Here is a 15,382-nt window from a genome sequence, read left to right as displayed (position 1 = left end):
ATCATTTAATTTTCATGTTTTATGCAAAAACATTTGCGACGATTAGAAAAATGTTTTATTTACTGGCCATATAAGCATGTAAATAAATATAAGCCATATAAGGATTAATTAAATAAGCATATAAAAAATTTTTTAATAAATCTTATTTTCTAATTTTGATTTATAAAGTATATCTAATTTTAATACATAATATAATTATAATTTGCAAGATATATTTATATAATAAATTATTATTATATTTATTACATAAAAATATATTGATTTATAAAGTTTGACTATTGCCTACTTTTCTATTTCATGGTTATAATAAATCAATATGATTTTCAAATTTATTAATGCTGCATAATTTTAAAAAATTTTAATCATTAAAAAAATGTTTAGAACATCACCAGCGTGAGATCTCATAGATGCCCACTTTCCCCACCCTTGATGGCTCTGAATAATAATAGCCAATTTCTAGATTAATTGCATATTTAAAATAGAAAACTATTCGTTTCTAAGTAGAATAAATCCTTTAATAAACGCTATGATGTCTGTATAACTGTGGTAAAATAATTTCCAATATAAGACCTTTTTTTTAACCGGTCAATTCTCTTTTAAAACAAGAAATGTGGGTTCTATGTGAACAACGACTGAGCGCAAAAAGGGACTGCTGGAGATGGTGTGAGAAATAGGCGCTGCTGTAAATTGGCAAAATTTGATTGAAGCTAAGAGGGAAAAATGATGTTTGATTCAGAAAGGTGCGTCCGGAAGAGGCTATGAGTTACACCCCTAAAGTTAGCCCCCTACAATGGGATATTTCCGTTTCGTAATCCGTCTCGAAAACTACAATCTCCAAGGTGCCAAATAGATTTTAAACTTGCAAATTTTTTAAAAAAATATTATGTAGATGTTTGCTTGGGGGTAGCTACGAGTTATAACTTTCCTGTTGGTCCCTTTCAGAGATGTATTTTTCAGTCAATAGCTAAGAGTGATATTAGAACTTATAGAGTGAAGGCAACTTATAAAATAGAAGTTGCCAAGAGTTGGCGATTATTCTGCCACAGATCACGATATGGAAATATTCCAGGAATGAGAACTGCATGTTACATTATCCCTTCCGATTATACAAGCATTTTTTTTACATAATAGTTCATTACATGCCTGGAAAAATTTTCCTTCTTCGTATGATTTAAATATTTATAAATTATTCCTTGAAATAAAAGTATTCCAGTGCATTTTTAGTGAAAGAATTCAGATTAGAAACAAAATATTGAGTAAATCGGGGAGATTTCCGTATCGTGATCTACCATAGTAGCTCAAATGCAATGAACAAAAATATCAAATGCATGACCTAGTAAAAAAAGTAAAATTTTGCGTAAAAAGAAATAATTATTTTCGTAAACCAATATATTTTGAGTCTTTAAAGCACATAATGTAAATACACAACCACAAAATCATTAAAGCTTATATAAGAAGCAGGCGAGGAAATAGATACACATTAAAAAAAATAATAAGCTTTTTTTTTCAGTCTTTCAATTCTAAAAATAAAATTAATTCAAGAATTTTTATTTACTTCTCTCTGGCCTAGGAGAGTAATGCACCATCGACCACCATTTTAGCACTGATGAACGTAGCTTTTGACTTTCTAATACCAAAGCCTTGAAAATAATACCATAAAGTTTTATGAAATTTTTTAAAATATACCTGAAAATATATAAACCTGCTATAAAAATATTTTAAGCTAACTTATTTATCTTTCAAATAAAAATAAAAAATTGTAAAAAATCATGTTTTGGAAGTGTGTAATGAAATGATCAGTTCAAACGTTTGAGCCAGTTTAAGTTTTTGCGAGTTTGAAATTGATTATTTTTCGCTATTTCTAAAACGACGACTGAAAAAACTTGTTGTTAACGCTCAAAGTGTTCTACGTTTCGTTCGAAAAAGCTCAGCTTATCATAGTTGGTTTTGGTTTTATTACATACATTTACTATTACTTTCTTTGCTTACATTTAGACGTAGAAGTGATTAATATCTCTAGTAAAATGTTATTCTTTTATTTCCTTGGATGACATTTTACTATTAACTCTAGCCTAAAATTAAAACGTTTTTATTAAAAATATTTATGCCAAGGTCCAATTTAAAGGGAGGCTGTATGCATCTAATTTAAGCCAACCAGTGTCTAGTCTGGCGTTTGTTTTTAATCTAGTTCTATTTTTACAATTATCAAGAAATTAAAGTTTTATATATGTTGTGTCATTTAGAATTCAAATGGCTGGTGAGAGTGATGATATTTTAAGTATTATATAATTTATTCATGTCCTTTCATATTATTTAATTTTTGTTTTTATCTTTTTCAGATGTATTGGATACCGAAAATAATAAAGAAGAATCTATCAGCGGAACTGATACGAGTGATAAAGATAATTATTTGAGTAAGTTTCCTCATTATTAGTTATTTTTAATCATTACAAATATCTTATTCGCCAATGGCGTATAAGCTGACTTTAAGGTGCGTACGAGCCTTAATAAATGTATTAGAATAAGACCTATGATACATTTAAACTTCTATGATCAGTTTTCTGATTTACTATGGCTTAAAATAGGAAGATTTCCGGAAGCAACTTAAAAAAAAGAAAAAATTGCTGAAGCAGACCAACTGAAAGGGTATAACTTATTTTTGCAATGCCACTCATTTCATAAAACTTAATTGTTGCACTTCATGGATGTTGTCTTCTATAGAAGTTTTAGATTTTTTTATGAAATAATATTGTAATAAACATGAACTAAATGCTCAAACTTAAAATTACTTCTTAAAGCCATCTCTGGGCAAACATGTTTTTAAAAAAAAAATGTACAAATTTAAAATATATTTGGTAACTTGGCAATTGTAGTTGGTGCAATAGATCAAGGGAGATTTCTGTATCATGATCTGTGGCTGAATAAACGCCAAGTCTTGGCAGCTATCCAAAAGAAGCTAAAAATTTTTAAAAAAAGTAGAAAAAAAACATCGCAAAAAGGGACTAGAAAGGAACTTTAAGCCACCCCCAGGCAAACATTAACATGTTTTTATTAATCTTTTTTTAAAATTTTGCATGTTTGAAATCTGTTTGGCACCTTGGCAATTGTAGTTGGCATAACAGATCACAATGTGGAAGTATCCCCTTTATTTCTTTTTAAAAATGGATATACAGTGCAGAACTTCTTATCCGGAAATCAGATAACCGGAATGAAATTTGGAACCAAAAAAATAATTTTCTTCCATTAAAAAAATTTTTTTTCCTGCAAGATTTTGAGCCCATTTTGTTATTTAGAGCGTACGGCGTATCGAGTTGACGAAAGAACTGATTTAGAGGACGGATCAAAAGCCGTTTGTAGACGAATATTAATAAACATATAGAAGCCTGTATATAATTTTTGTTTCATAATTTCTTTCCTTATTTAAACTTAAGTGAATTATTATTTATCATTTTTTATTTCTAAAACTATTTCAAAATAATTTTTTAGTTTCGTTTTATAAACATTAAAAAAAACGGCATTTTGTAGCGATTCAGAAAACCGGAAAAATCAGTTATCCGGAATCGCAATGGTCCCGATCGTTCCGGATAATCGGTTCCCTACTGTATTTGTGTATTTGATTCTTGTCTCACCAATTCCAGAAAATTAAAGGAAAATTATTTGCATTTTATAAATCTGTGCAATAATAATGTATGTAATTTGCCTTCTAACTCTGACGTGTGTAATCATTATTTTTAAAGATTACCTGATTTTTATTTTAACTTTTTTAATGTTAAATATTAATTAGTTCTTAAGCATCAAAGATTAGATATTGTATATCAATAGATTATATTCAAAGCATTACACGCATAGACAATGTATATATAAATTTATATAATTAATAGAAATATCATAGTTTTCCCTAGAAATAAAAAAGAACAGGATGTTTCATAAAAAAAAATGGTACTTTGAGTATTAAAAAAGCACTCGCTTACCACCGTTAAAATTTATCAAAATATGTAACATTGTGTAATAACTGAATTTGATCCTCAAGTTTTAAATTACCCTCTTGTACTATTTTATGTGTATTTACAAAATTATTCTCACTCATTATCACAGAGATGGAAAAATGATTAAAGGCAAGCTAAGACAATATAAGTGTAAAAACTTTCTTTGAAAAAAAGTAAACTAAAAAAAAAAAAAAAAGATTCGTTGGTAAACAACTTTGAACCTCTTTTTATATTTCAAACTGAAAATTAAGAGGAAATAAAACATTTAAAAGTGCATTTAAAGAAAAATAAAAGTAAAGTTTAAAATCCCGAAAAATTCATTAATATACCCTCCCCCCAAATAAAAGATGTAAATATCACTGGGTCAAAAATATTCTGCAAATTTTTATCATATAACTAAACGTAAAAATTTTATTAAATGAAGGAATGAAATTAAAGTTAAATAATTATCAGTAACTAAATAAATCAGAAGTTAACTTTTCATTAACACTAGTGGTTAAGAAAACAACCTTTTCCAACAAAAAAAATGGTTTGTTTTAAAATTAAAGGCTTATTTTTTTTAAAAAAAGGGCAAGGAGTGTGCATTTATAGGGATCAATGTGTATGCCACCCTTCTAAGAATGCTTAGGGAGGATACTATTAATAACTTTCAGTTGAAAATATGCTGATTATCGCCTTAATATAAGGAACTTTAGTCACATGGAGAAAAAGGTGAATATTAGAAATAAATATAATAAGATTCCTAACACAAATAATGGACACACGTAAATTACTAGCTTATTTTTATCATTTTTTTTTTATGTCTTATATGAGTGAATATTATAAAACATTATGGTCCTTTGATATGAAAATCTTTACCTCAGCAAGTTTTTTTTTTCTTTAGTGATTTAAACTTTTTTAATTATTATTATTAAAAAGAGAGTGTTTGTGATTTTAATCAGTGACTCTTAACATGCTGTTTTGATTTACTATAAAGTTTAAAATTATAGTAAATTCTTACTTATGGGCTGGGAGCAACAGAAGAAAGTGTTTAAATAAAAAGCCTATTCTAATTTGCAATAAAAGCATGATTAAAAGTGATTTTTTTTTCTCTTTAAGATAAATTGTTAATGATTTTAATGGTTTGGTATTTACTGTAACTATACTAAGAAAAAAAGTTGTAAATTATTTTATTACAATATATTTTCTTAAAAGATAATTCATAATAGATGTTTCGTTCTTGTCAATGAATTTCAAAAGCAGTTTTTTTAGTTCTTATTAATTAGAAAAGGGAGTTTCAGTAGCTGAATTAAACTGCAAAAAGTCAATAATAGTGTCTTACGCTTTTTTGTATAATTTGGAAGAAGTTTTTCTTCATCTTTATCCATGGTGCGTAGCGTTTCTAAAAAGTGCTTAAAGGTGCTTATTTTCGATTTTTGTTTTTTAAAAGCCCTTAAAGCTGCTTATTTTCCCTTTTCGAAAATGAGATTGTTTTTCTTTACCATGTCGATTTCCGCCACTTATTATGTTAAAGCATTTTTTTCACATTGTTCTATTCAACGTTTTCACAATTCATTTAATCACAATCTATATTGGGGTCCCGTCGGTCCATAGCGTATGAAAGCGCTAATTAATTTACATGTCAGATAAAATGCTTGGGACTCCGCGCGTGAGCTGGGTTCGGTGAGATTCTTGCACTCTCATGTGCAACTCTGCTGCATTTTACAAGATATTCTCAATTTCAGACTTCATTTTCCACCCTCTGANCACCGTCTGATATTGAACCGAAAAATATCTCTATTTCTTTTATAATGGCTAATATAATCAAGGAAAGAGTTCTTTGTCAAAAAATGGTTATTTTATCATGATCCTGTAAAGTCTTGGGAAACAATTTTGCATTTTGTTAATGTATATAGTGCTTAAAAATATTTTTTGAATGCTTAAAAAGTGCTTATTTTTTGTTGAAAGATTTGGCTACCCTCTCTGTTATCGTTATCAGCTATTTCATTAGCAATGTGTTCAACATCTCTTTATTCTGCTTTCATCAAACTATCATCAACAATTCAGTAAAAGAAACAAGCCAACATTTGTCATCACTAAGATCGACATAACTTTGTTCATTTGATACTTTTTCATTTGAAGAAATGCAGATTTTTGGAAGCAATTCCTTGTGCTAAAATCTCCACTACTTCTCTGTGCAGCACATGCCATGTTCATTGCAACTTTACATTGGTTGCCACTTTCTAGTTCGGCAAGATATCAAAGTTCTCATATAGTGCACTTTAAGCAACGGATTGTACCTAAATAAAGGCTGTTGCTTACTTGTACAGTGTGCGGGAAGGAAAGAATTTAATTTTATCTGGGCAAAACATAGCATATCTCCCGAATGAGTTGGATATTGATTAAATCGGAAAATTTACTTTTTTGCATTTACTTTTCAAATACATGAGAGAAGGGTAAGAAAGTTTTCGAAGTCATCCACGCTGCTCAATTGTTGAAGTACTCTTGTGGAAGGCGTTGTATGTTTTTTAAAACAGCAATGGTTTTTCGACTTGCCGATGATGAAGTCGCATCTGCTTTACAACAAAGTAAAGCAATTTATCTTTCTTTACTGTTTTTTCCACCATGGCAGGGTTTCCTCTTAAATACCAATATTTTTTTTGTGTGCTTTATCTTGAGAAACAAACTGGTTTTATCATAATTAAAGATGTTTAGAGATAATTAGAGATGTTTCGCTCTCTATTTCTCGCTCCTGTGATATTTTCGGGCTGGAGTGTTCAGTAGTAACGCACCAGTAAGAATAAAACTAATTCAATTCTTTTGCTCAGAAAGCATTTTATTTCTCATTTTACACACCAGATGGCAGTACCAGGATATTTTTAAGGTAATTATAGATGGTTAGTTTATTTTAAACTAGGTGTCATCACTAATCAATTTCCAGGGATAAAAAAAATACTCTTTTATGACCGTTTTCTTGAAAATTAACCAATCGTTAAGGGGTTAAGTCCTTTTTCCATTGCTCTACCGTTTTTTTTTTTTTTTTCTCACTTCCACCTTCTTCAGTGCACCTTCGCCAAAAGTATCTCAAAAGGGGGGGGGTCTCTTCCTCTCTCTGCATGTAAAAATATTAGTATTAATAGATCCGAATGATCTGTACTCTCACAAAAATGGCAATCAAGAATTTGAATTTGTAATTTTAACTTCAAGCTTGCAAGTTGCTACAAAATTAATAAACAAAATTGTTTACCAATAAATTATTTATTTCTCATTTAAGGGCATTATTTTCTTTTCCATTTCACTATTTTTTCAATTCCTACCATTAGTTCACGCTCTCCCTATGTCTCATTCAAATTTTCAATCGTTAATATGTTTTATTCGTCCATTCAAGCTCAAATACATTTTTTTAAACCTGTACAGTACAGAACCCGTTATCCGGAAATCAGAAAACCGGAAAACCAAAGAACCGGAACGAAATTCGATAAATTTTCCCGCCATTTTTTAAACAAAATTTTTTTTTCCTTATAAGATTTTAGGATTTTTCTTTCTGTTTTGAAACATGTTCACCTTACCATCATTTTGGAAATAATCATTAGTGTATTATTTCATCGTTTTTTCTTCTTTTTAAGATTATTTCCCAAAAAAAAATTTTTTTTTAGTTGGGTTTAACAATAAAAAAATGGCTTTTTGTAGCGATTCAGAAAACCGGAAAAATCAGTTATCCGGAATAGGGATGGTCCCGATCGTTCCGGATAATCGGTTCCCTACTGTATTGTATTAACACTTGATGTTAATACAGTTTTTCAAAATATTAATTCTTTCATTAAATTTAATTCATTCTAGTTTTGTATTAGAGAAAAAAATTTGATTGTCTAATAAAGAGTAACTAAAATAAAATTTGCCTTTTTTAAAATAAAAAAAAATTATATTGTTTAGAATTCAGGCACATATCTCAATTAGCAATATGTTATAGGCTCCTGAACAGGAATAATCGGTATAAACAATTTATTTTTAGCTACAAAGGAAATAAGCCTAATGAAGGGAATGGAAGGATTTTGGAAAGAGGCTGAGAATACCAATGAAAGGGAGGAAGAAGGTGATGATGATTTTAAGACAGATGATGATGATTCTAAGAATTATGATGTGGATCAGGAAGATATCAACTCTTACTGTAATAATCAAGCTCTTCTTACCCTGGAAGAATTAGCTAATAGTTATTATCTGCATAACAGGTGAGTCTTTATCTATTCAAAAAACTTGTGTTAGTCCATCACTTAACATGGTGCATAGCATTTTTAAAATGTGCTTTTTTTCATGGGGTGTTTTTAAAAAGTGCTTGATTTTCCTTTATTGAATATGGGAATTTTTTTTTCTCTTTTCTTTTTACCATGTCAATTTTCAGTACATATTGTGCAAAAGCGTGCCTTTCACGTTGTTCTATTCAACGTTTTCATATTTCATTAACCAATCACAATCCATTTCAGCCTACCGTCGGACCAAAGCGTATAAAAGCGGCAATCATTTTACGTGTTTGATGAAATACTTGCGAGTCAGTGTGTGCGTATACTGAGCTGAGTTCGGTGAGATTCTAGCGCTCTCGTGTGTAACTCTGCTACATTTTGCAAGATATTCTCAATGTCTGGCTTCATTTTCCACCCTCATTTTTAGAACCAGAAAATCTCTGGCTAATATAATCAAGAAAAGAGTTCGTTCTCTGAAACTAGTTATTTTATCATGATATGTAAAGTCTTTGAAAATTATTTTGCATTTTGTTAATGTATATAGTGCTTCAAAATATTTTTTGAGGGCTTAAAAGATACTTATTTTTTGGTGAAAGATTTGACTACACACCTTGCTTGCAGTGCTGCATTTTGTTGTTGCGTTTTAAGTTATGGTTATTTATTTTTTATCTTTCGGCAACAAATCGGTGTTTTACCTTAAGAGTACTAGACTTTTATTTTCTGTTTTTTTTCTATCATTTAATTAAAAAAGATTTATGAATCGATATTTAGATTTGTGTAGCAAAAGTCACTCTAGACGACAATAATGGATTAAGGGAACAGAAAATCTATACATATTGAAGCCATAGATATTTTCCAAATTATTTTTTGTTGTTAGTGAAACTTAAGTAAAGGTGCTCTTTGATAAAGGACAAAATGAAAGATCTCCACTGTTTGAGCTAATATAATATAATGGCTAGTAAAAAATTGTCTGCCAAACGGCACCTTTTTTCTCAAATGCACTCCTTGTAGATTTTTTTTGTTATTATTTTTTAAAATAAGTATGGAATTCTGAATATTTTAAAATATTCTGTAAATTACTTTATTTTATGCTCGTTTCTAAAAAATTCCCCGCTTCGGACGAACTGCACTTCATGGCACGACTCATTTAAACACTTTTAAAAGATATTAAACTATTTTTTAGTAAACAATAATCATTATTTTGAATATAAATTAATAGGGAGTTAGAAATTATGAGTGAGTCTGACCATTAAAATTATTTCCCATTTTTCGTATTGAGTCACACAATCTCTATATTTCTGAATTTACTTTTTTTTTTCTTTCACAAACAGTTGATTGTTTTTTTAAATCTTTCAATTTGTCACAATTTACAACACAATATTCCTTCATATAAAACTATTATATTTGACTAACTATTACGATTTTTATATTTGCTATTAATGTTTTATAGCAATTATTTTTATGATTATATATTTAACTAGCGGAAAGTTCTTTGTTTCGAGGGAAACTGACGAGTTTTAAAGGGGGGAAAGGAGTAAACAATGGTAAGCTTAAGCAAAAAGTGCAAATCTTTTAGTAAAATTAACAATTATTTCATTTAACTAGAATTTTTGAAGCAAAAGGAGAGAGTTATCCTGTTAACTTTTTATTTTCTTTCATTGTTTCTATTCTATTCAAGATATTTCATCTTGTCAAGGAATTTTGAAATAGACTCATTGAAATCTTTACACAATGCAATTATTATTCAATTCCTGCTATTAGTTCGCACTCTCCCAATATATCTTTTTCAATCGTTCATCAAAATACTTTTTTATTTATTCATTCAAGTTCAAATACATTTTTTTAAACTTGCAGTGGATAATTAATACAGTTTTTTTCAGCCAGATATTTCACATTCTTTTAATTCGCCCAAAAACATGCGCTGGAGGGTAAGTCTGGGTCTTCCTCTTGTTCTCTTACCATCAGGGGCCCATGTAAGCGCAACAGATTAAATTTTTTCTTTGGGCATTCTAAGGATATGTTCGAGCCAGCTCCATCTTCGTTTTTTTATTTCATCTTCCATTGTTTTTATTATAGCTTTCTTTAATAGATTTTGACTTGATTCTTTGTAAGGCCAGAAAATTTTAAAAATAAATCTTAAACATTTGTTTTGAAAGGTTTCTAATTTTTGTATTTCGATCTTAGTCTGTTTCCAGGTTTCTGCGCCATATAATAGTACTGCTCTAACAATAGCTTTGTAAACAACTATTTTTGTCTTTATTTCAATATTTGACTCTCCAAAATCTATGTAATCCCTTAAAACATGTTCTTGCTTTGATTATTCTCTGTCTAATATCTTCACTACTTCCACCTTTTTTATCTACAATAGAACCTAAATAGCTAAATGACTAACTAGAACAAAAAATTAGTTTATGGGGCACATTTGCATATTTAATTATTTTATATCCGCTGTGTCAGATAAATTCAATAAAGAACATTACGTGGTAGCATGTGTGTTTCACGCCACCTAATTTATACTTTTATAATTGTCTGATACCATACGCCTTTTTTTTCTTCTTTTTTTTTCCAATACCTTCTTTTCCAGTTCTCACTCTCCCTATATATATATTAACCTCTTGTTCAAATTTTCAATTGTTTATAAAATACTTTTTATTCATCCACTCACATTTAAATACATTTATTTAAACTTGTAGTGGATGATGATGTTAATACAGTTTTTTCAAATATTAATTTATTAGTTAAATTTAATTCACTAATTTTAGTTTTATATGGGAGGAAAAAGAATTTAATTATTTAATAAAAAGTAACTAAAATAAGAATTTTCTTTTTTGACCAAAGTAGGAATTGTTTAAAAAAATTATATTGAAAAAAAATATATTTTTTTTTTTTTTACTTCTTTTAGTTATGTTTTGTTATTTAGTTAGTTTAGTTATGCTATTGAAAAGGGAACATTTATTTAGTTGTTATAGTTTGCAATAGTTTTTTTTAATTAATATTATTTTAACAAGCACATTGAAACTAAATTATAATATCAAGTTAATCTAAAAGAAGGAAAAAATAAATAGTTAATAACAGTGGTGTACGCAGAATTTTTTCAAGGGGGGTGTTCATAATTTTCTGAAACTACTAAAAGAAATTTGAGTATGTAATAAAGCTCTATTATTTCCCCTTCTTCAGCTAGACAATTTTGACTTTTTATTTAGACAGCATTATTTAGTTAAATTTTGATTTGATTTTTTAAGTTTAAGAACATAATGAAATATCTTCTGAAAAATGTCCAATGTCATATGGGTGGGAAGTAACACTTTGAGGGCCACTTTCACATTCATCAGATTTTGTTACGCTAGAAACGTTTTCTTCAACGGAATTATGGCATTTCTGTTCAACAGAAAAACTTGCATTGGTTCTAGATGCTGTCACCTAACTAATTTCAGTTCGTGATTTTTTATCAAAATAATTCGAAGTAGCTACATTCTTGCGAACCAGCCCGTAACAGTATCACGTGAATTTGGTTTTAAAAGTACCACCAAGTTTTAAAAGTACCATATCAAATGTATAGTAAATGTTTTTTCAGTATTCTGAGAAATACCGTTAAAAATAAAAGTAGGCATAAGGCTAATGAAAATATATAGTCTTAAAAAATAATAGCCCTCATAACTTCTACAAAAATTTTTATTTTTGCCATTTTGTCTGAGCTCAAGGGGGCAGTTTAAACCCCTAAACCCCTCCCTTGCGTTCGTCCCTGGTTAATAAATGCGTAAATTTTAATACCTTAAAATAGTAAAGGATTCTCAGTAATGTATCTTTAAATTTAAAAATTTATATTTCTTTGTTTTTCTATTATTACAATTTTGAATGTCCTATTTAAAACAATTCACAACGTTAGAGCTTTCCTTTCAGCGAATCTTTTGCGAGCATAGAGAGGTTTATATTCCAAGTATTATTAGTATATCAGGGCTCGAAAAAACTCAGAAATTTTACCCGTCCCCGAGGACGGCTTGCCCAACAATGCACCCATCCTCCGTTGAAACTAACCCGTCTCTTTTCAATAAATAAAAATATAATTTTCTCCTATTTATTACAAACATATAAATTGCACAATGAATGAGTCGTTGCTAGGATTACATTATACAGTAATAAAAGAAATACTAGGTTACTAATTGTAACCTAGTATTTCTTTTATGAAAGAATTTAAATGACAAAGGTCAAGTTATCCGAGGGTACTGCTTTTTTTAAATGAATCAAATATGACGTTTGCCAGTTCCACAATCAAGCCTATGATTTACAGAGGTTTCTGAACAGAAATCTGAAAGGGGTTTTCCATTTAGGTAGATGTTCATAATTGCTTTTAAAGCTTCTTGTTTAAGACCAGTATGTATTGTGTTTTTTTGTAAGTTTGCTGCAAAGCACCTTTCAACCGCTGCAGTACTCCCAGAAAGAGAAAACATCAATATATGCGCAGTATGTTGCTGTATTGTGGGTCATTTTGCAGCCTTGTAACTTACAAGACTCTTGTAAGATAACAAAAATTGAAAAATGTATCACGAACATTAACGGGAAAATGGCCGTCCGCGCGGCCGTCGGATTCGAGAAATTCGTTGTCCGCGGAGAATTTTTGACCGTCGAGGACGGGCTGTTTTTCGAGCCCTGTAGTGTATAATAGTATTCATGGTTTTATAACCATATTGGTTGTGAACGGTTTCAAAACCGCAAAGGAGAAAGATATTCCTTACCATAAACTTTTTGGTTAATCGGATGGACGGACAACTGTTATTTTACCATTATTTTGGAATGAAAATTCTAACAGTGTAGGGTAATGTTATGTTAAATATGTATCATTCCTCCTCCTCTTCTTCAGTGGTACAACAGCCCAGCACATGCTTTCTTCAGAATTAGTACCAGGTGAAATATGTATCATTAAGCTTGTTTACTAAAACATGATAAAATTTCAAAACATAAAGGCTATACTAGCGTTTTTTTTTTTCAAATTACTTTGCAACAAGTGGCATAAAAAAAATTTAAAGTCAACTCCTATTGAAGTGAACGAAGATAAATTATATTTTAGTTACTTTTGATTAAATAATTGCAATTTTTTCTTCCCTATAAAACTAAACTTAATTAAATTTAATGAATGAATTAGTATTTGAAAAAATTGTATTAACATCACGTGTGATCCACTACAAGTTTGAAAAAAATTTACTTGAACACTTGAGTGGATGAATGAGAAGTATTTTATGAATGATTGAAAATGTGAACAAGATATGAACTAATGGTAGGAATTGAATAATAGGTTATTGCATTGGTTTAAAATAGGGGTGCGCAACTTTTTTGAGTGAAGAGCCACTTGCACTGCACGTAGATTAACGACACTCATATTTAGTCATGTTAGAGGCAAATGTTATCATTTTTATCTAAACATTAATGTTCTAAGCCCGAAATATTTTTATCAGTAAACTTAACATATTTGCAGAAAACTAAATACTTTTAATTATTTGAATATTATTAAAACTAAAAATACTGATATATTTTTTAAATAACTTTTTCCATTTTTCACAATAATTAATTTATCAAATACTTATATATATCAGGGTGCGTAGCATTTGTAAAAAGTACTTAAAGGTTCTTTTTTGGGGATTTTGCTTTTAAAAGCTTTTAAAGGTGCATTTTTCAGCTGGCGTTTTTAAAAAGTGCTTTTTTTTTCGAATAATTTTTTTCCTTTCAGTGATATCTGGTGGATCCCATGCATTTCACGAAAAATGGGGTGTTAGCTACATAATCATTCACGCGGACTTCATGTCGTACCCACATTATGACTTGCGCATGCACGCACACTTGAAACCGAAACCCGAGTACTCCAATTCGAATGGAGAATATCAGATCCTTATAAAATGTTTTTCTTTTTAATTTATTTTAATTTTATTCTTGTTTATTTTATTTTACTTCTAACACTTTCTTGACGTAGGGGGTACGGGTACTTTTGTTCCGAGTTCAGGGTCAGGTTGAATTCACTCGGTGATGTGGGAAAGTACTGATTGTTTCGATTTACGTCTGTTTCTTTTTGGGTTTTTTTTAACGCTAAAACTGTATATAAAAAGTTTTTGTTTTTCAATGATATCACTGATTGAATATGAATTTTTTGAGTGCTTGAAAATTTTTGTAAAGTGCTTGAAAAGTTTTTAAAAAGTGCTTATTTTTGATTCAAAGATTTGGCTACGCACCCTGTATACGTAACGTGAATATTTGGGGGGAGGGGGTATAAATTCTAACCAAAAAGCAGCTTATGGAATGAAAATGCAAAAAAGTATGCATTTTATAGAGTAATATACTAAACTCAGTGGCGTGACAGCCCATAGAGGGCCAAGGCCTACTGTACCCATCTCAGCTTTCTTGACCTGGGGTGCAGGAGCAGATGTTCCGGTCAGGTGGTCAACCGAACGCTGAACCCCCAGTGTTTAGTTCCCAAGCATGCTTGGTACTCATTTATCGACCCACTAATGGGATGAAAGGTTGAGTCAACCTTGCCCGGCCCGAGGATCGAACCAGGGACCTGTGGCACGACAGCTCTCAGCCACCGGGCGTCAGAGTAATATAAATTTGAATTAAATATTTAATAAAATAAAATTTATAATGTTGAAACAAAAACCAAATTAAAAGAAATTTTTTATTGTATTCTAAAGTTCCCACGGACGACACATGAACAGTCTGCGGGCCGCATTAAGCGGCCCATAGGTCTGCGGGCCCATAGGTTGTGTACCCCTAGTTTAAAAGGCATGCTAATAAATGTTATATGGCTAGACACTAAGTAATTTGAAAGAAAATTTCCCTCTCCATTTGCAAACCTGATAAATAAAAACAAATCACAATCGGAGAATTAAATGTATTCTTGAAGTGAATATCGACACTGAAATATTGTATGAGTAATCAAATCATACAGACTGTCGACAATACGATTCAGATCTTGAATCATTTCAAAAATGAAGAGACCAAAAAGTACTTGATAATAAAAAAGAAACTGGAATGTAGCTAAAAAGATGCAAATTCTTACTCCAAATGGTTCTGGTTGGAGGACATAAATGGAGAAAGTCTCGGCCTGCGCTCGGCTGTAGCGCCGATGAAGAAGTTTGGTTCAATCTATTTTGTTTCTTGATTCTAAGTTATGGATTCTTTTGGACCAGTGAT

The 15,382-nt window shown here is 30.1% G+C and overlaps 2 protein-coding genes across 5 annotated transcripts in view; one reads left to right on the top strand and one right to left on the bottom strand.

The window, feature by feature from the left end:
* Nucleotides 1–1,700, bottom strand: part of LOC107445965 (epimerase family protein SDR39U1) — a 33,714-nt gene extending 32,014 nt beyond the window's left edge. The window contains exon 1 of one of the 4 annotated variants that reach the window (XM_016060482.4): nt 1,556–1,700. The gene's annotated coding sequence lies outside the window, so the exon portion shown is untranslated. Of the gene's footprint in view, nt 1–1,333 lie in introns of all 4 variants that reach the window. The other 3 variants (XM_016060483.3, XM_016060486.3, XM_016060484.3) reach the window with 3 other exon arrangements.
* A 162-nt stretch (nt 1,701–1,862) lies between these two features.
* Nucleotides 1,863–15,382, top strand: part of LOC107445964 (serine/threonine-protein phosphatase 4 regulatory subunit 1) — a gene marked incomplete in the record, with an annotated part of 99,486 nt that continues 85,966 nt past the window's right edge. The window contains 3 exon segments of the mRNA XM_071180860.1: nt 1,863–2,257; nt 2,340–2,414; nt 7,978–8,194. Coding sequence (XP_071036961.1) covers nt 2,251–2,257; nt 2,340–2,414; nt 7,978–8,194 — 299 coding nt within the window.

Source organism: Parasteatoda tepidariorum, chromosome 5 (assembly GCF_043381705.1).
Source record: "Parasteatoda tepidariorum isolate YZ-2023 chromosome 5, CAS_Ptep_4.0, whole genome shotgun sequence".
Taxonomy (NCBI): domain Eukaryota; kingdom Metazoa; phylum Arthropoda; class Arachnida; order Araneae; family Theridiidae; genus Parasteatoda; species Parasteatoda tepidariorum.
This window is presented reverse-complemented; position numbering and strand designations above follow the sequence as displayed.